We start from the raw sequence: 25,057 nt of genomic DNA, 5'->3' as shown, positions 1-25,057 counted from the left end.
TACGAGTTCGATCCTTATCCCCAACATTATGATAGAGTATTTCCTTAACATGCTATGCATGCCTTACCAGTCAATGTATTGGTATTTTCTATAGGATAGTAGCCTAGTAGGAATTAGCTCTTAAACTGACTTAATTTCCTAATATAAAAAAATACGGTGCCTCAAAAATAAAAGAAGGTAAAATTTAGAATTAAAATCTGCCACGGTTTAATGCTGAGATAGTTGAACTAGTCAATAGTCATGTTGGTTGGTGGGTCTCCCCTTGGCTCACGTTTACTTTCAACTTTTTTTTTTTTCTGTTTTTTTCGTTTCCTGCCATAAGTGTTCACACTTTATTTCAGTCTTCACGGTCCATATTTTTGATATAGAAACAAGTCTCATTTTTTTCATTATTCTTCTGGGAAATACAGTCCATATATCTTTTAGATAAGGGTTCACTTCACTTGCATAGTTGCATTGAATCATTCTAATCTATCAATTTTCTTTTATGCCTCTTGATACGGTAGTAAATCTCCTCCATAATCCATAGCCCTGAAAAGAAAATAAAAAAAGAGCTCCTCCAGTAGCACTGCAAATAGTTTTGGATCGAATTTCTTCAATCTTACTAAAGAAAACCAAGTGAGCTGCCTGTTCCTATAGTTACTCCTCTTCTTAATTCTTGCTGGGATAATGGCAGCTGAAGTATATGAATATGATGACAATGACAGGTTCTCATATACGAGAAAAGCGGGAATCGAGGTATCCCGCGTATATGATGACGGTTACCTGTATTTGGAGGAGGATCCAGTGGCATGGATTATAAGCCACCCCGCTGCTGTTGATCGTCTCTCTGTGCGAATCTTGGAGTTGAGTTTGTTGCTGAAAGTCGTGGAGAAGATAACAGACATGATAGGGGAGCTGTCTGAGCTCACTCACCTCTATTTCTATTACTGTAAATACCTCAAATGTGTGCCTGACACCATCACAAGGCTGTCCAAATTACAGTTGTTAAAACTGGTATACTGTGGAGGTATCAAGTCCCTTCCTAATAGTCTTGAAAACTTATCCAACTTGACAACTTTGGATCTTTATGATTGCCCTTCCCTTACAGAATTGCCTCCAAATTTGAATATTGTACACCTCATTATTAAACGTTGCTGCAACATCAAGGCCCTTCCTATAGGTTTAAGCAATCTAGACAGCTTACATCTCGAACACTGTAGTCATTGTCTTGCCAATTTAAAGGACTCGATCAACCTACGCCACCTCACCCTTTGGAGTTGCGATTCTCATTTTCCCGCTGACGTTATAGAATTTCCGGCAAATTTGGATGAGCTGCTACAATTATCTCTTGTCGATATCAAGGATACAAAAGTCAGATATCTTCCTTGGAGCATCACAAAGTTACTCAATTTGCAGATTCTATGTCTCCCCTGGGATTTTATACTCGAAACACTGCCATATCATTTGGATGATTCCATCATCATTTCTATAGACGATTGTCACGTTCGCAAAACTTGGAAAGAACTCAAAACAGAGATTGGAGGTACGTGTTTCCGCTATTATCTAACACATTGTTGTTTCATGTTTGCTTCTCTCCCGGTAAATAGCATACTGCATGAGCATTAGGGGATAAATTTAGGAGTATTTTCTAAATCTAGAAGTGTTTATTCAGAGATAACATTCTTTAGTATTGTATTAATTATATTTATTTTAGGATATGTTATTTCTATTTCTACCTAAGTTAGGTTTTATATGATTTACTATAAATATGCCCTTTGAGTTAATAACAATTCCAACCTTTTGAGATCTTAGGTTCAAGTCTAAAATATTTTTCTCTGTCGGTGGATTTGAGTTTTAACCCACTGACACGATTACTTACAGTAGCAAAAAAAAAAAATATCTCCCTGGCTGATAAGTGTGTTTTCTTTTACTGCTGATTTCTTAAGACTAACCTGCATGTGGCAGTTTGTTTGTCAAGTTCTTTTTGGTGGCTAATTCTAGCTACTTGTCTTTTGTCTTAAGAGTATTCCATACCTTGTTGGTGTGCATTAAGGTTGTGAAAACTCGATCGAACTCATTTATCGAACTTGAATCCAACTTGAAATAAGCGGATTTTTCTTGATCCATTTAAGTAGATGGGTTGATATGACTTACCCATTTAATTAAATGAGTTAGGTTAATGTTGACATTTTCAATCCGAAATTAACCTGTTTTGACCTCTTTAACTCATTAAAATATAAATTTCCTAAAAAGTTGTGTTAAAGTTGGTGAAAATTTAAAAAGGTTATGTTATATGCAGCCATTGGAGTTGCACATAAAACATAAATACACTACTTAAAATGGAAATAAGTTGTGAATTTATGATTTTTTTTACATCAACCGATGTAATAAATGATCAATTAATGCAACTTATTTCTATTTTTAGCTTCTTATATACAGCCCTTAGAGCTACATATAGCTTTCCCAATTTAAAAATACTAATTGTAGAACACAAATACTGAAAAGAAAAACTAATCACGCATACTTTATGTTAATTTATTATTGAAAACTAAAAAGTTTTAATACTAATTTAATAGTAATAAATATCTCTATTATATAAGGGAAGGGGGGAGCAATGGTGTCCTCTTTTGAAACGCCTATTTTGCCCCTCTTCTCTTTCTAAATTACAAAAGATATGTCAAAATTAAAATACCGAAAATAAATTTATACGAATCACTTAAAAGAAGAAACTTTACAAATCACCCATACAATTGAGAAGATCACGTTATAAAAATCACGCAAATCACTCAAATAATCAGGAAACTTTATTAAAATTTAAAATTAATATACAAACTAAAACTAATAACCTAGAACGTCAATACATACAAAAACATTTACAAAAATTTACTTAGAAATCACTATTCTCAAGAACCATTCACAATTAATGGTGGGTCATGATAAAAAATAGAGGTGTATTTTTAGTGAAATCAGAATTTAGAAATTAGACAAGGAAAAAAATTATTTACTTTTTTATAGTGTTTCCTATATATAATGAAACTTTTACATATATTTGGACGTATTTTTTCTATTATATAATAGCGATAATTATCAAGGTAAAAAGGTTTATATAAAATATCATTCAAGAATTAAGTACAACAATCTCTATTATATAAGGGAAGGGGGAGCTATGGTGTCCCCGAATGAAGAGACTATCTTACCCCCTTCCCTTTCTAAATTGCAAATTCACTTACAAATCAAAAGGGACTTCAAACAAAAAAAAAATCAAAAATATAATTATAATAATCACTCACAAGTCAACTAAAATCATAAAATTGCATAATTTACGTTATGCAAATCACAAAATGAGGAAACTTTAGAAAAACTTAAAAATTCACTTACAAACTACAACCTATGAAAAAATTGACTTGAAATCAAAGTGTCTACTTTCTTTACAATTTATGAAGTACTGTACTTAATTCAAAAATCAACTAAAAAATTATAATATTAGAAATCATAAATAAATTCAAAAAAATTCTATTTTATTCATAGAATTTAACTTTGAAAAGTAAAAAAAAAAAAAAACCAAAAGAATGGTGAGATATTTAAGTGACAGAAACTAAACCAATCAAATTTTGCAACTAAAAACAATTATACTTCGTACATCTAATGTTCAAATTTTGACTCTTATGCCGAAGAAAATTGAGTTTCTGTTCGAAAAAAATTCAAGCACGCATCGCGTACAAAAAATTCTAGTGTTAATGAGTTAAACGGGTTTTATAGGTAACACGTTTAATAAACAGGTGTCAAGGTTGAGTTTTTCAAGCCGTTTAATAAATGGGTTAGGTTTGGGTTGGAACATGTTCAACTCGTTTATTACCAATCGGAACACAATCCGACCTGATTTGTTAATCATTCCTAGTGCGTTTTAGTTATTGTTGACCATAAATCCAATTACTTGATTTAATAAGTGTTTGGTCGTATCAATTGAAGTATGAGATAGAGATTATTGGTTTAGACATGTACTATTATGTTGTGAACGTACTGAGCGCGGTTTTGCTCGGAAAAATCAGTTTCTAAAAGAGTTCGACTTTGCTTAAGAAAAGATGTTGTGAGTGTGATCTGCTCAAGAAAAACATAAACACGGTGTATTCCAAGAAAATAATATTCCCGTTTTGTTAAAATATTTGATGAGTTCGAAAAGAATGACGTTCTCATCCAGAAGAAAAAAAATTGATGGGTTCGAAAAGAATGGTGTTCCCAACAATATATCTGTTTAATTTGATTTTGCTTCAATTTTTTTTGTTTCTCCACACTTAACGTTCGTGTTACTGCCGTTGCAATTGTGGGAGGATGTTAGGGATTAAATTTAGGAGTGTTTCCTAAATCTATCTATTTGACATATATATATATATATATACACTAGTCTTCTATGCACGCGATGCGTGCATCGATTGTTTGGTATATTCTTAATAAATTTCATCAAAATATAATTATAGAATTGTGATGTATAATTATTGTTATACAAATTACTGTAATCTATAAACTTTTTAGAAATTGAGATAACATTTAGATTAAATTTAATTTTTTTTTTTATTGAGTAACCATTTTTCTCATTATGTCAAGTTATCCAATTAAGTGTATATATTTAGCTAAAGATAAAAAAGACATTTAATTGGGAGACATTATAGCTCCTCTTGGCTTATATAATAGAGAAATATTTAGAAGTTTTTATTTAAAAATAATATTTCTTAATATTATATTTAGTTTAGGATATATTTTCCTAATTTTATTAAATTAGATTTTATATGATGTACTATAAACATCCCTTTGAACTGATAACAACTCCAACGTTTTCCTTCAATATGTTTTGTCACATTGCCCTCTTTTTACCTCGAGAAACTTATTCGTACTATAGATACAATTGTGCAAACATGGGAAGGTTATATGCTTATATTCCTAATGTATATACTCAAGCATTTTTCTCTCATGTTTTCCTTTTTTTTTTTAAATCCCAAAAAGTTTGTTTGTCCTCCTAGTCGATCGGGTTATGCAAATTAGGAAAGATTAAATTTATATTATATATGTATTAGCAATTTATGCATGTGATGCGTGTCTCACTCTTCTAGAACATATTACATCCGTTTTATTTTAATCTACCCATTTTCACTTTTCACGCATGACAATGCAAAACTTTGAGGATATATATCTTTAATTTGGTATTTGTAAAAATTATAAAAAGTACATATTGATAAAATACATGTTAGGATGAATCTAACAAGATCCCACATGACTATATTTTTATCCGCATATAAATCACAAATGATGGTCAAAGTGAAATTTGTGAATTGTGTAAAATGTCAAAGTGGAATGATTAAAATGAAGTGGACGGAGTAATTTATAACTTTTTTTGGGCATAAACAAAGGTAAAATTTGAACATTGGACATGTTTTTTAGGCTAGCTAATTTTGTTGATTAAGCATATATCACTTCACCAAACCCGTCTTTTATTATTTATTTTATTAATACTTTATTTAAGATTTTTAAAATTAAAACTAATGAGCGATAAAAGAATGTTAGGTAGATTTATTAAGGATTTCTTATATTTTTATCAATAAAGTACTTTGTTTTAATCAAATCATTTCACTTTGTTAATTGATTGTATTTTCCTTTTTGATATACTACTTGATTGTGTATTGATTGATCAAATATTTGATTGATATAATTTTCTTTGTTAATTTTTTATGCTATATTTGAGTTTAATTTTCTTTCATTTTTTTTGGTAGAGTAGTTGATTTAGTAAGGGTAATTAAGTAAATTTATTGGGAACATCATAGCTCCCCCTTCTCGTATATAGTAGAGATATTTTATTGGATTTCCCTATGCTTCAAATTTGTTTCTTAATTGTCTTTCTCTTCCTCTTTGTCCTCCAGTGAAAAAATTGGGAACAGCAATGTTTGTACCTTGGAACCCCTCTATTCTATCTCCCCCTGGTTACCTCCGGTCAGACAGCAACAATAGACTACATATATGGCTGCAGAATAATGAGCTTCTTCAACCGTTAGTGAAATTCCTAAATTTGAAATTTTCGGATGATGAGGTGTTTGGAGATCTCACATCGCTGAAAGAGCTCACACATCTCTATATTTCTTGTTCTGTAGACCTCCAGCACCTCCCTGACACACTCACAAATATTACCCATCTATCTCTTCATCATTGTTACACTGATGATTCATTTAAGTCCTTACTCGATAGCCTGGCAGAGCCATCAAACTTGGTATCTTTAGATCTAAATGTTAGGGAAACATACTTGCTATGGAACATCCATCAATTCGTTAACCTTAAATGTCTCACTGTAAGATATGCCAAAAGCGAGCCATTAGTATCTGATAACTTGGAAAAGCTATCTAATTTAAATTCCTTGGTTCTCTGCGGATGTGGTGATGTATCATTACCAACACATTTGAATCTCGCCAATCTCAAGCTTGTTGATTGCGTTGTCAAGAATGTCAATTTACTACCTACAAGTCTACATCGCCTAGAAATATTGCATAGAACAGGATATTGTCTTTACGGGGCTTGTCGTATCGATACGCCTATAGCATGCTTGAATCAGTTGGTCAACCTAAAGACGCTCTCAATAACATGTTACAAGTACACTAGCAACCTACTTCCCAGCATAGCAGGACTACGCAACTTGAAAGAATTACAACTTAAGGATTGTTTCGGCCTCAAAGAATTACCCCCAGATTTGGATGAGCTAGTGGAATTATCCATTCTCAATATCAGCGGTACCAGAATCAAGTCCTTTCCTGATTGCATCACAAAGCTACAAAAGTTGAAACATGTAATCCTGCCCAAGTGCTTCAGAAAGGAAAATTTACCCAATAATTCAAAAACAAAGTACATCACTGATGACACAGATGAAGAATACTACAAGCATAGAGGCTATTATAGTAGTGAATATGAGACCTCAAATATAACCTCTGATGAAATTAATGAGATCACAGTAGTAGATTCTGCAGAGATAGCCGACAAAGTGGTTTCTGAATATTCACAGGAAGGCATCATTGCTCAGCAGATATCACCACACCAACTCCTGAGTATACCTAATGCTAATCAGTTTCTTGGAGGTACGTGCTTCTAGCATTTCAAATATCATTATGTGAAACACATTTTACAATTCTTCTATCTTACAATCAGAATCGAATGGTCAAGTGATCAAGTTAGTGTGCTTCCAACACTCCGTAACCCCATCAATGGGGTCTGATAGAGTTTGTTTCATAATATTAACTTTTATTGTGTTGGTTTGAATAATTAATATTAAGGTTTTTTTATACAAGCAGATTATTGTTTACTTGGTAGAAGCGACACAATTGGCGAGAGTTCGCAAGATCAAGAGATAGAAACTTCAGGACTCAGTTCAGATACACATGAAATGAATATAAGCAACCGGATTTTTGAAACTGAATATGGGATCCCATCATTGGATTGGTACATTTCTCCTTGTGTCGTGTTAAGAACAGCCATCATGCTTCAGAATCTACACAGAGCAGGAATAATCCACAAAGTGATGATAAGCAGAGAAAGAGACAGAAGAAGGAGATTATTCATGAGAAAAATCCATGTCTAATGGATAAAAATACGACACAGGTGCACCTTGGCAAGGAGCTAAGTGGTACGTTTTTATCCTTTACAAATTATTTTGAATTCAGAAGCATATCGTGATATGCTTCCGTCACTATGGGTTTTCTTGTATATTATATTGGTGATTATTCAAAAGCAAAGTTTTATTTTGACAAGAATAAGTGGGAACTCTATCGATTTAAAAGATTTTGCTTTTGGTGCGAATAGAATTATATCACAATGGAGGAGAGGATGCAGTTGATGGGATCAATCACAATGGAGGAGAGGATGCAGTTTATGAGATCAGTCACAGCGCTTCTTGCGGTTCACCAGACCAAGACATGGAGAATATGCCTGTAGGAAATGATAAAGAGTCAACATCCACCATAGTTGGCCGAGGGAGAGGTAAGAAAATAGAGATTAAATTGACTAGAGAGGAACTTCAATCATACTGGTCCAGAAACATGACGGTAGAAGATGTTGCAGAAGAGATAGGTGGTATGTTTCCATTCTCTGCAAACTATACGGTCATTTACTTCATTTAATTGATAGATGCATTTTGATGTTATATGATTCATTCCAGTGTCAAGGTCTACATTTAAACGCTGGTTGAAGGCCTCCGATATTAAATGGCAATCAAGCAGAATTTCGAAAAGTCAATGTGCCAACAACAAGAAAACAAGAATACCAATACTGCATCATTCTCTGGAAGTAAACCTGCAGAGGTCAATTGTCATGAACATGCACCTGAGTGTTTAAGTGATGCAAATGAACGCGTTGTCGTGAACAATTTAAGCCTTGCTGTGACAATGGACATTGTGGAAGAGCCTGGAGTAGCAACGCGATGCCATAGCAATGGTCGTGAACAAGCTTCTGACACTTTGGTGGGTACAAATCAGGGTACTCGACAAGAGAGCCCAAATTTAAGCAAATTAAAGGTGAAAGCCACTTATAAAAAGGATGATTATAGCATTGAGTTATCTTCAACTCCTAGTTTCCATGAACTGGAGAAAGGAGTGGCTCAGACTATAAAACTTGAGATGGGCAAATTCAAAATAAAATACAAGGACGAGGATAACGAGTGGATGCGAATGACCATTGACTTTCATGTTAAGCAACTTATGGATCTTTCAAGATCATCTGGTAAAAATGTTATTCGGTTGTCAGTAATTGATTTGTGAATGTATAATTGAATAAATAGATTTCTTATGGTGTTGCCTGTTATTATGGAAATTGTAAATTACAACACTCTGAATTAATTGTGATGTCTATGTAATAGCCTAATAGGAGGTACTATAGGCATTTATTTACTCTATGTGGTATGGGTGCAAATTTGACTACTATATTGAAGGAGACTTATTTTCAAAATTATAAAAAAAATAAGTCGTCTATAAATCTTTAAATTAATAAGTCTTAAAAGGAAGACTCGTAACTTAATTGGATATTTTTGAAAATCAAAAGGACAATTTAATAATCTCTCCGTTTTCTAAAGATCTTCCCTCTTTCCGTTTAAGGGTGTTTCCAAAACATCTTCCCTCTTTTGCTTTATTCCTTATTTGGCAAAACAAATTTCCTTATTTACCCTCATGTCACTATCATATGGTCCACCATTACATTATTAATTCAATTATACTCCCTTTCTCTCTCGTACTTTAACCCCTTTTTATTTGTTTATTTATCTTAACCCTTTTCTCTCTCTTACTTTACTCACACCATGCCCCACACAACTTAATTTTCCTTGGTATCTGTAGGAACAGTAAGTGAGAAGATCTTTAGGAAACGGAGGGAGTATATAGGAACATTAATTATCCAACATTAGGGCTCCGTTTGGTAGGGCGTAAAACGTTTTCCCGGAAAACTGTTTTCCTCTATTTTCAGTTTTACATTGTTTGGTTGGCAAAAAAGTGTAAAACCATTTTCCCTTGAAGTAAAATTACTCTCCCAAGGATGGAAAACCATTTTCCTTTCAAAATGAAGGAAAAACTATTTTCCTTCTCTCTCTTATACACTCCTTTCACTACCTTCTTACTTTCCCTTTCATTTTCCTTTTATTTCATCATTTTTTTTACATCGAACCAAACAACGGAAAACTAATTTTGGAATTGTGTTTTTCATTGTAAATTGTTTTCCATGAAAATCATTTTACACTGAAAATATTTTACGGCCTACCAAACGGAGCCTAGATCCTTAAGTAGTTAACTCAATGTTGTTACACACATTAAAACAAGTAGGCCTAAGGTGAATTAAGGCCCAATTGGCAGATTGCCATCAAATATTTTTTTTGATCCATAAACCCTATTACCAATTGTCACTGTGTAGCCACGCCCTCGCTTCCTTCCTCCCTCAGTCCCTTTAGCCTTGACAACAACGTCGGGCTCCAGAAATGCCGCCGGACTCCAGAATACGCCGACGACGACAGACGCCATCAGCCACTTCTGCTGAGTTAACGAGTGAGAATTTCAGTTTAAATTTTTTCAAATTTTAGTTTGATGCCAAATTCAGTTTAGATTGAAATCTTTCTCTTCTAAGATGAGAATTACAGTTTAGATTGGAATCTCTCTTTTGCTTCTGTTTCTGTATTAAACAATTTTTTGATTTGTTTTTTATAAAAAAAAAAATTTGGAATTTAGTGCGTCGGACTCGGGTTGAAATTTTCAGAGGTTCGAATATTCGGACTTGGAGGCGGATGTCTCTTAAATTTAGCGGGTCGGATGCGGACTTTGTACATTCAGAGTTGGATGCTAAATGGAGATCCTTTCACATTGAGTAATGTGTACTTCAAACTTCAGACCTATCTGTCTGATATTCTATAGCTTCTTCTAAACTCAGAACTCCAGAATTTTCACATTTTGTTTATTATGCCCTCTTCCATCCCAACAACAACTGATGCAGCTGATCAGAGTCCACTTTCGATTATGGGGTGGACGAATTATGTATCTGGTTCCGTCTTCTGCGACAGGGATCCTGGTCCATTGATTGAATCTAACTACACCTTCTTACATGAGTATAATTTATCTATCAACCATCCCCATTTTCCTTCCAAATACCAAACATTAATTGAAAAATCAAATCTACATTCAAATCTAAACACAATCCCTAGGAAAACCAAATCTAACCACCGAAACCGTAAATCTCTAATTGAAACAATAAACAAAATCAATTGATTATTCAACAGATCTATAAACTCAGCTGTATAACATTAACAAATTCAAAAACTGCACAAAATCAGAATAGGTATTCAAATTGAAGACAGTGAAAAATCATGTATCACAATCAAAAGTGATCAAAATATTTCATATAACAGCTGATTTACCAATTACAAATACAGAGATTCAAACCTCATTTGATTCCCCTAATCAACTGATATTATACCATTAAAACAAAACCTAATTAACAACAAACCCTAGTAAAACGAAATCTAACCACCGAAACCGTAAAGAGTACGACCTTGCCTCTTAAGAGCATAGACAACATCCATGGCAGTAACAGTTTTACGGCGAGCATGCTCAGTGTAAGTGACAGCATCACGAATAACATTTTCCAAAAAGATCTTCAAAACACCACGAGTTTCCTCATAAATCAGACCACTAATCCTCTTCACTCCACCTCTTCTAGCCAATCTACGAATAGCAGGCTTAGTGATACCCTGGATGTTGTCTCTCAACACCTTTCTGTGCCTCTTTGCGCCACCCTTTCCCAAACCCTTACCTCCCTTTCCTCTTCCTGACATTTTCTCTCTCCTCTTTTGAGTTTTTTTCTTTCTGTGATTTTTTGTGTTTGAATTGTTTTGGGTTGTGTTGTGAATGTGAGATTGTTGTGGGAATGAAGAAAGAAGAGGTGGGTGGTTATATAGTGGATAGATTGTTGAAATTTTGAGATTTGGTTTTGGAGGGGGTTATCCCGCGTTACTGTCAGACGTTGGATTTTTCTGCATCTAACGGATGAAGATGGCGATCCGTGTGCTGTGTAAGGAATAATTCTGGGTCGTCGATCTTTTGTTTTCTACGGTTGATTTTGCATATGGATGAATGATGAGGATTGTTCTTTTGGTAAGCAGGCTAGGTTTTGCCTTTTTTGTTTGTTTAATAGTCCTATTGGGTTATTGGCAACAGCAAATTCAAATTATTTTCGACATTTTTTTGTTCTATTAATATTTGGGTCCGTGCGTTGCTCTGGGTTGGTAGTGTGTTTGCAAACTTGATATGTAATTTTTTCAATCCTACTACTAAAATATATTAAGGAAAAGTCAATATTGAAAAAATACAAATATAATAATGTGGACACTTAAAACATGGTTAAAAGTTGGTTGACATGGTAATTGTGTCATGTTATAATAACAAGAGGTCATGGGTTCAAATCTTGTTCCAAGCTAATTTTACTTTCGTTAATCGACATAACTTAAACTATTCACTGTATTCAAAAAGTGGAATAATTTCCTATATCCCCCTCCAGTGAGTCCCCTTCATCTTACAAAAAAAAATGCATAATTTTAAATTAAAATTAGATGGTCTCTTATAAGGCCAATTCTTTTTGCACACAGGACACATTATTATTATTTTATATTTCTTTGCTTTCTTTAATTCCACAACATCCATCAACATATTACTTATTTAAGAATAGATAATATATGGTATTATTAAATAGTAAAGCACTACAGATCCTATAATACACAAAAGTTTACATATTATATATTCGTACATGAGATGATGTTACAATATACTTCCTTCATTCGTTTTATATTACAATAATAACTATTTTATATTACATATTGTTGTAATAGAAAAAGAATGGAGGTAGCATTAGTTCGACAAAATTTTAATGGGATCAGGTCACCTTTATTTTTACTACTTATAATCTTCAATTTTGGCTGTATTTTGGAACATTTTCGAACTTCTTCGAGCCTGGTCATATTATTTTCCAAAATATTCTTAGAAAAGTCGACGTGACTTGTAAAGTTGCGCGGGTGCTTGTCACCATTTGTGTTGCCTCGAAAAAGAGCTTTAAACACCCCATTTGTTCATTTCTCGTGAAACCCAACATTGTCTGGAAATAAACGTAAAAGCATCCATATATTCGTTTCAAGCCACATGACTCATTTCCAATGACCTCCCATGGCCCTAGAAAACATCCCGTGGCGTTATGAGCTCGTACCCCGGAAAATTTCGAAAGCGTGTATTTATAACTTCAATTTTAGCTGTTTTTGGGACAATTTTTTACTTCTCCGAGCCGGGTCATAATTTCTACCGAAAAATTCTTAGAAAGGCCAACGTGAATTGTAAAGTTGCGCGGGTGTTTGGCACCATTTGTGCTACCTCGAAAAGACTCGAAACACTCATTTGTTCATTTCTCGGGAAACCTAAAACTGTCTCCAAATAAACGTAAAGACATCCAGATATATTCGTTCCAAGTCACATGACTCCTTTCCAACGACTTCCCATGGCCCTATAAGACATCCCGTGAGGTTAGAAACTTGGGCCCTGAAAAAAGTCCAAAAGCGTGTATTATAACCTTCAATTTTGGTTGTTTTTGGGACATTTTTGTACTTATCTAAGCCTGATCATATTTTATCTCGAAAATTCTTAGGAATACCGCGACTTGTAATGTTGCGCGGCTCCTTGGCACAGTGCATTGCATCGAGAAGCCTTTGAACACCCCATTTGTTCATTTCTCGTGAAACCCAAATTGTCTCAAAATGAACGTAAAAGCATCCACATATTCGTTCTAAGCCACATGACTTCTTTTCAATGACCTACCATGTCTCTAGAAGGAATCCCGTTGCGCTAGGAACTTGGACCCCGAGAAAGTCTGAAATCGTGTTTTACAACCTTAAATTTTGGCTGTTTTTGGGGACATGTTTGGTGGGCCTGGTCATATTTTCTCCTGAAACGTTCTTAGAAATGACAACGTGACTTGTAAAGTTGCACGGGTGGTTGGTACCATTTGTGTTGTCTCGTAAAAAAGCCTTTACACACCTTATTTGTTCAATTCTCGTGAAACCTAAAACTGTCTCGAAATGAACGTAAAGACATCGACATGTTCATTCCAAGCCACATGACTCATTTCAAATGACCTCTCATTCCCTTAAGAGTCATCCTTTGGCGTTTGGAGCTCGCCCCCCCAGAAAGTCTAAAAGCGTGTATATAACCTTCAATTTTGGTTGTTTTTGACACATTTTTCGACTTTTGTGGCCTGGTCATATTTTTTTCCAAAAAGATTTCTAGGAGTGCCAACGTGACTTGTAATGTTTCGCGGGTACTTGGCACAATTTGCATTGCATAGAGAAGCCTCTAAACTCCCTATTTGTTTATTTCTCGTGAAACCCAAAATTACGTCGAAATGAACGTAAAGACATCCACATATTCGTTCCAAGATACATGATTATTTTCCAATGATCTCCTATGTCCCTAAGAGGCATCTTGTGGCGTCCGTAGCTCGGGTACCGTGAAAAGTACGAACGCGTGTATTATAACCTTCAATTTTGGTATTTTTGGGACATGTTTGAAATTCTCCGGGTCTAGCCACATTTTCTCCCAAAATATTTTTAGTAAAGATGACGTGACTTGTAACGATGTGCGGGTGCTTGGCAACTATTTGTGTTGTTTTGAAAAACTCGTGAACACCCATTTGTTTATTTCTCGGGAAACCCAAAATTTTCTCGAAATTAACATAAAGGCCTCCATATATTCGTTCCGAGCCACATGACTCCTTTTCAATGACCTCCCAGGTACCTAGGAGGCATCCCGTGGCGTTCAGAGCTATGGCCTCGGGAATGTTCGAAAGTGTGCATTATAACCTTCAATATTTATTTGTTGTTTTCGGGACATTTATGGATTTTTCCGGACATGATCATATGTTCTTGAAATGTTCCTTAGAAAGCCGACGTGACTTGTAACATTGCGCGGGTATTTCGCACTATTTGCATTGCATCGAAAAGTCTTTGAACACCGTATTTGTCCATTTATAGTGAAACCCGAAATTATCTCAAAATGAACGTAAATGCATCCATATATTCGTTTCAAGCCACTTGACTCTTTTTCAATGACATTTCATGTCTCTTGAAGGCACATTGTGCCGTCTGGATCTCGGGCCACTAGACAGTACGCAAGCGTGTATTGTAACCTTCAGTATTGGCTGTTTTTGGGGACATTTTTTGGAATTCTCCGGGACTGGTCATATTTTCTCCTAAACATTCATAGGAAAGCCGATGTGACTTGTAGCATAGCGCGAATGCTTAGCGCATTTGTGTTGCATCGAAAAGCCTCTAAACATCTCATTTGTTCATTTGTCGTGAAATCCAAAATTTAGGATAAAATAACTATTGTTGCATAGAAATATGTTGTAATTTTGTTTATTACCAATAAAAGATGTATATAATAGGGCATAGACTATAGAGTTAGCTAAGAGATTTTTAGTTGGGAAAATATCATTTTGTAACTGAATATCATCGAGGCAAGAAACTCGCTGATCTTTCAACTAAATTTTGTCCTCTCGAGTTTCGGAAATGGGAAACATGATCTTCATGAGAGTTTCCATGCTATATAGATTTTTAGATTTTTTCAATATATATTGATTTACACATCCTTATTTCCACTTATGTAGTTTTGTAAGTGAAGTTTTCGTTTTTCATAATGCAAAGCGATGGCCTCCGGGTTTATTTTTACTAAGAGGGTTGATTCTCTAGTGGTTTCTTATTGCATTATGTCTTTTCCTAAATGGTAATTTAAATTTGTATTGTGGACATTTAAAGCATGATTAAAAGTTGGTTGAGATGGTAAATGTGTCATGTTACAATAGAAGAGGTCACGGGTTCAAATCTCAAGTTAATTTTACTTTTGTTAATCGACATAACTTATGTACACATTGGGCAATTATAGTGGAGTAACAAAGGTGACACGTGGTGTGCATACATTGTTACACACGTCTTTTAATATATTTGTATAGATTATTCTTTGCAACTTAAGTTTTTAAAGTTATAAAGGGAACATAACACATAGTGCATACATACAAAAGTGTTTTTTAACTAAGATTTTAAAAGAGATCTCCCTCAAGGGTGAACTAGGTTTTGAGTGGTGGGGCTGATTTCCATCGCGAGTCCTGATTCTCGAGTCGTTTTCCCTCTTCAGGATTGCAGTCAGTCGATTATGGCTGATGAAATTGCTAATAAATGTGAAGATTTGCGGATTATAGATGATGAGAGTAAGATTGTAGCTTTTGATGATGAACCTGATGACAATGAAGATTCGAGTATTAACCAACCTATCAAGTGTAGGTAAAGTACTTACGATTAGGCCCTATAATATTGATGCCATCTAAAGAACATGAACGAAATATGGATGGTTTCAAAATGTGCACTCTTTCAATCAATTGAGAACGAGTTATTTGTAATATAGTTTGCTTCTATGCGAGACAAAAAGAAAGTTATAGCAGGTCGACCTTAGACGTTTGACAATAACTTGGTCATGTTGGAGGATATTAAAGGTAGTGCTCAACCCCCAAACATATCAATAACATTAACTCCTTTTGGGATCAGGCTCTATAACCTGCCCACGGATAGTCGAACCAAGAAGAGGGCGAGGGCAATTGGAGGAGGGTTGGAGGAGGGCATCGAAGTGGATTGGGATGGACTTATTGCATGGGATAAGTTTGCCAGGTTGAAAATTCTATTAGATATTACCAAGCCTCTTCGCCGCATTCAACAAGTACGTTCAATGGATGAAAGTATTGCGATTGTTGAGTTAAAGTACGAGAGGTTGCCAAATCTCTGCTATGCGTGCAAGATTTTAGGATAGAAAGAGATAATTTTACGGTGGCTGAGGAGAATCGTGAGGAGGTGAAGCACTAGGGAGTCTAGATGCGCGCGTATCCTAGGTATGGCAGAATTAAGATGGATGAATGTTATACTTTTATTTTCAGTAATAACTTATCTCTATCACTCTTCTATCATATGTTCACATTAGGCTTTTTTGTTTTCTTGCTCTCTATCTCTCTACTCTCTAAAACTTGCCTAAGAGTCCGTGATTTTAAAAGTGTATCAGGTATAAAGAAACAGAGGAAGTATTAAAATTACTCACCACCTTTGTTAGTTTTTTGCATTAGCGAATTAATATATCTAGATTCATCTAACTATTAATCTTTCATATATTAAGAGTAATCATAACTATATTTCGGATGGAGTATATAATAACAATTTTTGAAATTAACGCACGCATCGCATGCATATAAGATTAGTGTTATATGTTTTGTGGTGCTAGTTATCATTAAAAATAAGTTATCCAATGTACATTTAGAAACATGTATCACTAATTTAAATTCATAACCTTTTAAAAAAATCATAATATAAAGAACCTACATAATTTCTTCATTTATACGAGACACATTACAAAGTTGGGGGAAAAAAATATAACAATGTGATTTAACTTGTAATTACATGGGATCCTATTTGGAAAAAAAGTAATAAATTTATGTTAAACGCAAAAGCCGAACAAGTGAAATTCACTTATTGAAAGTGGAACAAGTGAAATACACTTATTATGCGAAAGTGGACACTTATTACAATATTACCTAATTCATGGTCTTATTGTCACCAGATCCAATTTCATTAACCAATTTATCGTCTGAGTTTTTTAATTTACCAAGTTGTTGTCATCGTCCATTTTTTTTTTTTACCGAATTGGTCAATTCGCCCATTTATTGTCCATAAAGATTGATATTATGAAAGTACGGTAAATGGTTTGGCCATCTGCTAAGCTGCACCAGTGAGTTATTTCAGCCGTTGATTAGGACTACCGCACAATTCACATGATCTTAGCATCCATTATGTTCATGTTCTGCCTCTTATCATTGGCCCGAATTCGCCCATTTCGAATCCAACTTTAACCATTATCCTGACTTCTCTCATACAATATTACAGCAGCAAAGCTGATGTTTTCCTTTTGCATCTTTAATTCCCCAAAGGAGCTTTTGCTGCTGCTTGAATTTTTCTGACCTTCTGTAAGCCAAAATGTAATTATCTGACATAAATCCTTACCTAAAACTTCTTATCTAGTCATTTACACTATGTTTGGATAGAAATAGTGGAGAGAAAGGAAGGGGAGGGAAGTAGAGAAAAGGGGAAAGGAAGAGTTAGCTTGCCTTTTCCTTCCAAACCTTTCTAAGGTTAGAGGATTTGCAGCCCGCTTGGTTAGTATTAATAAATAGTAGTAATGATAATAAAACTTGGCGTAAATTTGTAAAAAAGCTTTCCTGTCAATGACCATGAGAATGGAACTTTATCAGAAAACATGAATTTCCCTCTATTAATTTTCATTACTAACCAATACGATATTCTCAAGTGGTAATTGATAGTAATGAGATTTTAGGAATAAATTGAATATTTTGGAATGAAGTAGCATTATCATTTTAAATGCAACAAAATACCATTTGTTGTGTTTAAAACGAAACCGATGAAGTATATATATCAATCTGCAATCAACATCTAATATTAAAATTCAAACAACATTCTACATTCCATCAACATATCAACTCTTACTAACCATCAAACACATATATACAAATCAAAAACATGAATTATATCCAGCATCAAAATCTACCACTACTTTCTACTCAAAATAATGGTTAGCTAATCATTATTTCAGATCTATGTTTATCTTCACAAGCAACAACTACAAACCGACATCTCAACACGCTTTCAATGAATTAAACCTAAAATTACCAAAATTCGTTATACTAAAACTAAAATCAATCGACAATTTGTAAATCATAACCAAATGATAGCTAAACTTTTCATATAATCATAGATTTTGCAATTACATCAAAGAGATTCCAAATTCTCCTTCATTTTTTACTAAACAACTGAACTTATATAGAAACAAATTACATTAAAATACTAACTAAAAACCTAAATAACAACAAAACCTAACCACCGAAACCGTAAAGAGTACGACCTTGCCTCTTAAGAGCATAGACAACATCCATGGCAGTTACAGTTTTACGGCGAGCATGCTCAGTGTAAGTGACAGCATCACGAATAACATTTTCCAAAAAGATCTTCAAAACACCACGAGTTTCCTCATAAATCAAACCACTAATCCTCTTCACTCCACCTCTTCGAGCCAAACGACGAATAGCAGGCTTAGTGATGCCCTGGATGTTGTCTCTCAACACCTTTCTGTGCCTCTTTGCGCCACCCTTTCCTAAACCCTTACCTCCCTTTCCTCTTCCTGACATTTTCTCTCTCCTCTTTTGGGTTTTTTTCTTCTTTCTGTGATTTGTGAATGTATGAATGTTGTGGGAATGAAGAAAGAGATGGTGGGTTTTATATAGTGGAATATTTGAGATTTGGTTTTTGGAGGGATTTATCCCGCGTTGTTGAAAGACGTTTATTTTTTTTGCATCCAACGATTGGGATGTCGATCCGTGTGAAATGGTATGAGCTTTTCTGAGTCGTAGATTTGTTTAATCTGACGGTTGATAGAGCGGATATGTAAACCTTGCGGACTGCTCTTTAGATGGGCGGGGAATTGTGGGGGACTCACCTCACCAAATAAATTGAATTCAACTTATTTGGGCTTTTTAAAAACATTTGTTTTTTTTTTCTTATTAAAGGTTGTAACATTTTATAATAGTTAAGTACTTACTTCCTCCGTTTTTTTTTTTAGATGTTACACTTTCTACTTTAGGAAATTTTGAATTAGATGTTACACTTTTATTTTGGGTAATAACTTCTCTCTATCTCTCTCTATCACTGTTCACGTGGGGCCCTTTTGTTTTTCATTCTTTCTATCTCTCTCCACTCCAAAAATTACCTAGGAGTCCGTGATTTTAAAAGTGTAACATCTAATAAAAAACGGAGAAAGTATAAAGTTATCATCTCAACCTCTAACCATTGGAGCAGCCACTACCTTATTGAATACACCAATGAGCAGTGACAGAGTCACTAAGGGCCTGTTTTTTTCGGCATAAAACAATTGAACTGAAATGAAGAGTGATATGTGAAAGTAAAAGTATTGTCCAAAGCTGAACTGAATTAAATTGATCCGAAAATAAGCTCGGGAAAACATACCCTGAGTCATAAGTAATGACAATGGAGAAGATGTTATAGAGTCGATGCTACAATATATATAAAATGCAATGGGAGGTGGGAGTCAACGCAGGATGAATGAACTAAAAAGAAAGACTTGTGTGGAGTAATTAAACTAAAATATTAGACTTTTGGGAAGAAAATCAAATTAAGCTGGTGAAAGTGGTGTGATTATTCATCGAATAACAAAACTATATGAAATAAATTAAATGTTGAAGGCAATCAAGTTATAATTGAACCACCAAAATAAGAAAATTAACTATAAGATTACATCAATCAAATATCTTATAATTAATTCACAAACACAATCAAGTGTTGTATCAAAACAAAATTCGTCAATTAACAAAGTGAAATGATTTATCTAACACAAAAGACTATGTTAATACAACGTACGAATTTCCAAAAATAATTCACTTAAAATTCTTTTATTGTTCATTAAATTTAATTTTAAAAACTCTAAAGAAATAATAAGTTAAATAAAATTAATAAAAGAAGGGTTAAGTGATTGAGGCTTAACCACATAATTGAGCCAAAAGAAATGCCAAATGTTCAAACTTTTACCCCTGATGATGCCCAAGAGGCTAAAATTTATGTTTGAAACAAAAACCAGTCATGCATCGCGTGCACAAATGGCTAGTTTTTATGTATTTTAGATTTATGATGACATTATAAGAGAACTATTTCATAAATAACACAAAAGGAGAGTGGACATAATTTTAGTCCAAATTTTCCTCAACGTCAATTGAACCAACAAACTTTTTTCTCCGTCAAGTAGTATTCCTCCTCAAAATGAAGAAGGTGAATTAGAAATTGGAAAACTCATGTTTTGTTTGAATTTTATAACTTTCCAAATGCAATATATTTTATGATGATGTTACTACCATTTTTAGATGTTGAATAAATATTAATTATAGTGCGTTGTGTTAAGCCTCAAAAGGTTTAATATTTATTTTAATATAGAAGCCCAATAATCAATTAAAGCATTCATGAGATGGAAGTCAAACAAAGACGAAGAAATGGGAGGGTAACAACATGATCATGAGGCAAGCTATGTGGGTCCCTGGAAATGTGCATACTTCAACATTAGAAAAGTAGTTATGATATGAATCAAAGATTATCCGATTATTTCCCTCCAAATATGCATTGGAGTTACGTATCATATTGGTTTATAAATACAAGCGAAATGATCAATCAAACAACAACAAACACAAACACAACAACTTGCAAATTACCTTTTAGCATAGCCTTAGTCTGGTGTAGCCAACCCCCTTATGGGGTTATAGTTTAGTTCTTAGATCTAGAGCATGTAGTAGTGACGAGTTTGTTCATGTTCAGTCTTAGTCGGAACTCATGAAGGTGATCATCTTTGTGTTTTTCTTTAAATTGTCCAACATGGATTATCCTCATATGTGTTCTAAATTTTTATTCCATAAGTTTTTAATGTGAATGGGAATATTTGGCTTTAATTATTCTGTGCATCTTGTTTTATTTAATGTTTTTCGCTGAATTTAGTAGGTGTTGTAGTTTAACCAAATAGAGGATCATGTCCATATCCTACCCATTGCCATCCCAGTTGTAACCTTCGTCGCTCAATTTTATGAGGAAAGGAGAAGAGGAGGAAAATATTGGCTCGATTGAAGATTTCACAGGAGATCGAAAAAAGGGAGCTATGGAGCGGCAGTTATAGAGTGAGAGATGAGTGAATGAGAGTTTTAGGTTAAAGATAGATAAAATGTGAGGGATTTGCGGATTTGCGTCGGATGGGCTCGTATGCATGATCCAACATAAATCTCCTAAGCCTAATGATTTGCGTGACGTGTTAAAGACGTTCTTTTTTAAAAAAAAAACTTTTGCAGCAAGAGGAATTCCAAAGTTGCATTTTGGCGGGTTTGAAAAGAAGATTAAGACATTATGTGCCTACAATATTTAAGATGAATGAGTACCAAAGCAAGCACAATGCAAAAAAACACCGTAGATGTCCCAATTTACCAAGAAATTCAATGAATAAGAGTAGGTGTATTCTTATTCGCCGACGCGATGTGAACGCGTATTTGACTATCTCATTGTAAAAGTTTTGTTAAGAAATATTTTGAAATAGAGAGAAGTCGCCAATAAATCTTTAAAGGAACACTATACTCCTAACTATATATTGAGAAATTGTATGGACAACTTATAGACTTATTCAATGCAGATTTCCCCATCATGACTCCATTAATAGTCAATGAACCATATATTGAGTTTGGAGGGTGAGGATACGAATAAGATCATAAATCAAATTCGATCTGTGATGACCTCTAATTAATATCAATTCATATCTATATCTATGAAAATAAACAACCACATAATATTTTAATGCAATATAATAATCAGTTTATATCGGCTCATTAAACAAATAAAAAACTAATTTTTGGTAACATGTTATCAAGCAAGAAAATTACAGGGAACCTAACAGGTTATCCAAATTATCTGAATTTAATGGTAAAACAACTTTTTAGGTATCCGGTTAGCAATAAAAATAATGTGAGGTTTGCGAAACCATTAAATCATACAACATGCATAAGAACAATAAAAATCAGTGAAGAAAATATAAAAATATTGAACGGAGATTGAAGAAAAATGTACAGAATAACGTTAATTCTTTGAATATATACATTGTGACGAATAAATTGTTAGTAAAATAAGAATTCAATTAGAATTGATCCTCGTAAATTATATACGACTTGTAAAATGAACAATCTTGAAACTTCAAATAAGAAATTCGAATGTATGAATGTTTGAGTATGAGTATGTATAAAAGTCGTACAAAGAAACGAGGTATTTATAGGTTAAGAAAACAAAAAATGAACCAAGAAAATAAAGGAAAATTGTGCGCCTAGCACACTGCTCTGCATTTGACTCACAATATGTGTGCCTTACGCACAACTTTGCACCAGACGCACATCGACACATAACTTGTTTGATTGTTCTTCTTTTCGACTAGACCATTTAGGACGACAATATGTTTTAGCATTACGTACTCAATGGGGAGACACGATTTTGTGTCTACAACAAGAAATGACCAAAATTGAGGAAAAATCTTAACCCGTTAAACTGGATTGAGGAATCATACCTTTAACAATAGTAGAATCTTTAATTTCTGCTTTGATTGAGGTCGAATTTGTCAAAAAGTGGTCAAGTCGTAACTTGATTTAGTTTTCCATCAAAGAAATTTAGGTTTTCAAAGGGATTGAGAGACAAAATTGAGATTTTTAATGAAGGAAAATGAAAAATCGATTGTAAAGTGGAAAAAAAAGCACTAAACTTAAATCAATTATTTCGTCCCCATCGGCGCCCCGTCGGAGCTGAGTCAAGGTTGTGATTTTTAACGAGTTGAAAAATCTAAGGTGGTAAAATTGAAAATGAGAAATCGAGGGTAAAGTGCAAAAAGTGGGGAAAACTAAACATAAAAACAATTATTTGGACCCTATCGCCGGAATTGAGTCAAGGTGGTGATTTTTAACGAGTTGGAAATTTTAATGTGGTAAAATTTTAAAAAAACAAAAGGTGGTAAAATATAAAAGAAGCTATTTATAAGGTGGTAAAAATTTTCAAAAACTTTTTTTTAATGATAATATATTGAAATCGATGACAACTTCATATGCAAGTATAATAATACAATCATTGTTTTCTTAATTCCTGTGCCTAAAATGAAATTGAAAATATATTTTAGAGCGGAGGGAGTATAGTATACAACATATAAATTTTTTATTACTTTTATAAATTGTAGCTAAATATAAACGATTAACGTTATATATTAAAGACTGTGAAAATTCGAAATGACTAAATATTTTAAATAAAAAAGAGGAAAAATAACTGTTAACATCATTACATTTAATAAGAGTTAAATAAAGTAATTTTTCTAAATACATATTTTTGAACTTATTACATCATTTACATATATGCATTATTTATTCTGTTTCCTTGATAGCTTAAAAAACTTAACTTTGAGAGAAGAACAATTTATCTCTATTCTATATGTCAAGAGTGATAGGACACCGAAAAATAGAAAAAGAAAAAGAAAAGGAGTGACTGCTTACTTTAATTAAAAAAAAGAAAGAGAACTACGTAATTCATTAAAAAAGTAAAATACGATAAAAAAAGCATTACAAAAAGAAAACTGTCAACAATTTCGAAATCCCTACTTTACAATTATTTTAGTTTTCTACCTCCCTTAAAAAAAATTCTACGTATTTTCGCACACATCGTGTGCATATAAAACTAGTATTTATAGAACAAATATATGTTCAGAAAATAATCAGAATTTTGCTGTTGTCAAAAAGGCAAAAACTGGCTAGCCTACCAAATTCCAATCATCCCAAATCGACCGTAGATAAGTAAAGATGGACGACCCAGAATGATTCACTACATGGCACACGGATCGACATCCTCATCCATTAGATGAAAAAAAATCCAACGTCTCACATTGACGCGGGATAACCCCCTCCAAAACCAAATCTCAAAATTTCCACTATATAAAACCAACAATCTCTTTCTTCATTCCCACAACATTCATACATTCACAAATCACAGAAAGAAGAAAAAACCCAAAAGAGGAGAGAGAAAATGTCAGGAAGAGGAAAGGGAGGTAAGGGTTTAGGAAAGGGTGGCGCAAAGAGGCACAGAAAGGTGTTGAGAGACAACATCCAGGGTATCACTAAGCCTGCTATTCGTAGGTTGGCTAGAAGAGGTGGAGTGAAGAGAATTAGTGGTTTGATTTATGAGGAAACTCGTGGTGTTTTGAAGATCTTTTTGGAAAATGTTATTCGTGATGCTGTCACTTACACTGAGCATGCTCGCCGTAAAACTGTTACTGCCATGGATGTCGTCTATGCTCTTAAGAGGCAAGGTCGTACTCTTTATGGTTTCGGTGGTTAGATTTCGTTTTACTAGGGTTTGTTGTTAATTAGGGTTTGTTTTAATGGTATAATTTCAGTTAATTAGGGGAATCAAATGAGGTTTGAATCTCTGTATTTGTAATTGGTAAATCAGTTGTTATATGAAATATTTTGATCACTTTTGATTGTGATACATGATTTTTCACTGTCTTCAATTTGAATACCTATTCTGATTTTGTGCAGTTTTTGAATTTGTTAATGTTATACAGCTGAATTTATAGATCTGTTGAATAATCAATTGATTTTGTTCATTGTTTCAATTAGAGATTTCTTTTTTCCTAGGGTTTGTGTTTAGATTCAAATGTAGTTTGAAGAATTATTTGTTCGTTTTTCCGATGTAATTGCAATATGGATCGTGTATATGAAATTTGCAATTAATTCTTCAAACAACTTGCATTGCTATGGCATTGCGTTGCTACTCCATATCAAGTTCTTAATTTGCAATGGAGAATAATTTGTA

The 25,057-nt window shown here is 33.8% G+C and overlaps 3 protein-coding genes across 3 annotated transcripts; 2 read left to right on the top strand and 1 right to left on the bottom strand.

The window, feature by feature from the left end:
• The first annotated feature begins 242 nt into the window (after positions 1–242).
• Positions 243–8,897, top strand: LOC104908204 (disease resistance protein RPP5). The gene is made up of 5 exons (XM_010697292.4): positions 243–1,525; positions 5,892–7,091; positions 7,305–7,636; positions 7,813–8,082; positions 8,168–8,897. The coding sequence occupies exons 1-3, from the start codon at positions 670–672 to the stop codon at positions 7,589–7,591; spliced, it is 2,343 nt and encodes a 780-aa protein (XP_010695594.2). The 5' UTR covers positions 243–669; the 3' UTR covers positions 7,592–7,636; positions 7,813–8,082; positions 8,168–8,897.
• A 1,952-nt stretch (positions 8,898–10,849) lies between these two features.
• Positions 10,850–18,882, bottom strand: LOC104908202 (uncharacterized). Its single transcript, XM_057395328.1, has 2 exons — positions 18,501–18,882; positions 10,850–11,478 (listed from the first exon to the last, which is right to left on the bottom strand). The coding sequence occupies exons 1-2, from the start codon at positions 18,808–18,810 to the stop codon at positions 11,003–11,005; spliced, it is 786 nt and encodes a 261-aa protein (XP_057251311.1). The 5' UTR covers positions 18,811–18,882; the 3' UTR covers positions 10,850–11,002.
• A 5,311-nt stretch (positions 18,883–24,193) lies between these two features.
• On the top strand, positions 24,194–24,730 carry LOC104908208 (histone H4). Its single transcript, XM_010697297.4, has one exon. It carries the CDS (start codon positions 24,266–24,268, stop codon positions 24,575–24,577), a length of 312 nt encoding a protein of 103 aa, XP_010695599.1. The 5' UTR covers positions 24,194–24,265; the 3' UTR covers positions 24,578–24,730.
• Positions 24,731–25,057: the final 327 nt, after the last annotated feature.

The sequence above is a fragment of the Beta vulgaris genome, chromosome 5 (genome assembly GCF_026745355.1).
Source record: "Beta vulgaris subsp. vulgaris cultivar EL10 chromosome 5, EL10.2, whole genome shotgun sequence".
In the NCBI taxonomy this organism is placed as follows: Eukaryota; Viridiplantae; Streptophyta; class Magnoliopsida; order Caryophyllales; family Amaranthaceae; genus Beta; species Beta vulgaris.
The sequence above is the reverse complement of the archived record's forward strand: the minus strand, read 5'-3'. Positions and strand labels throughout refer to the sequence as shown.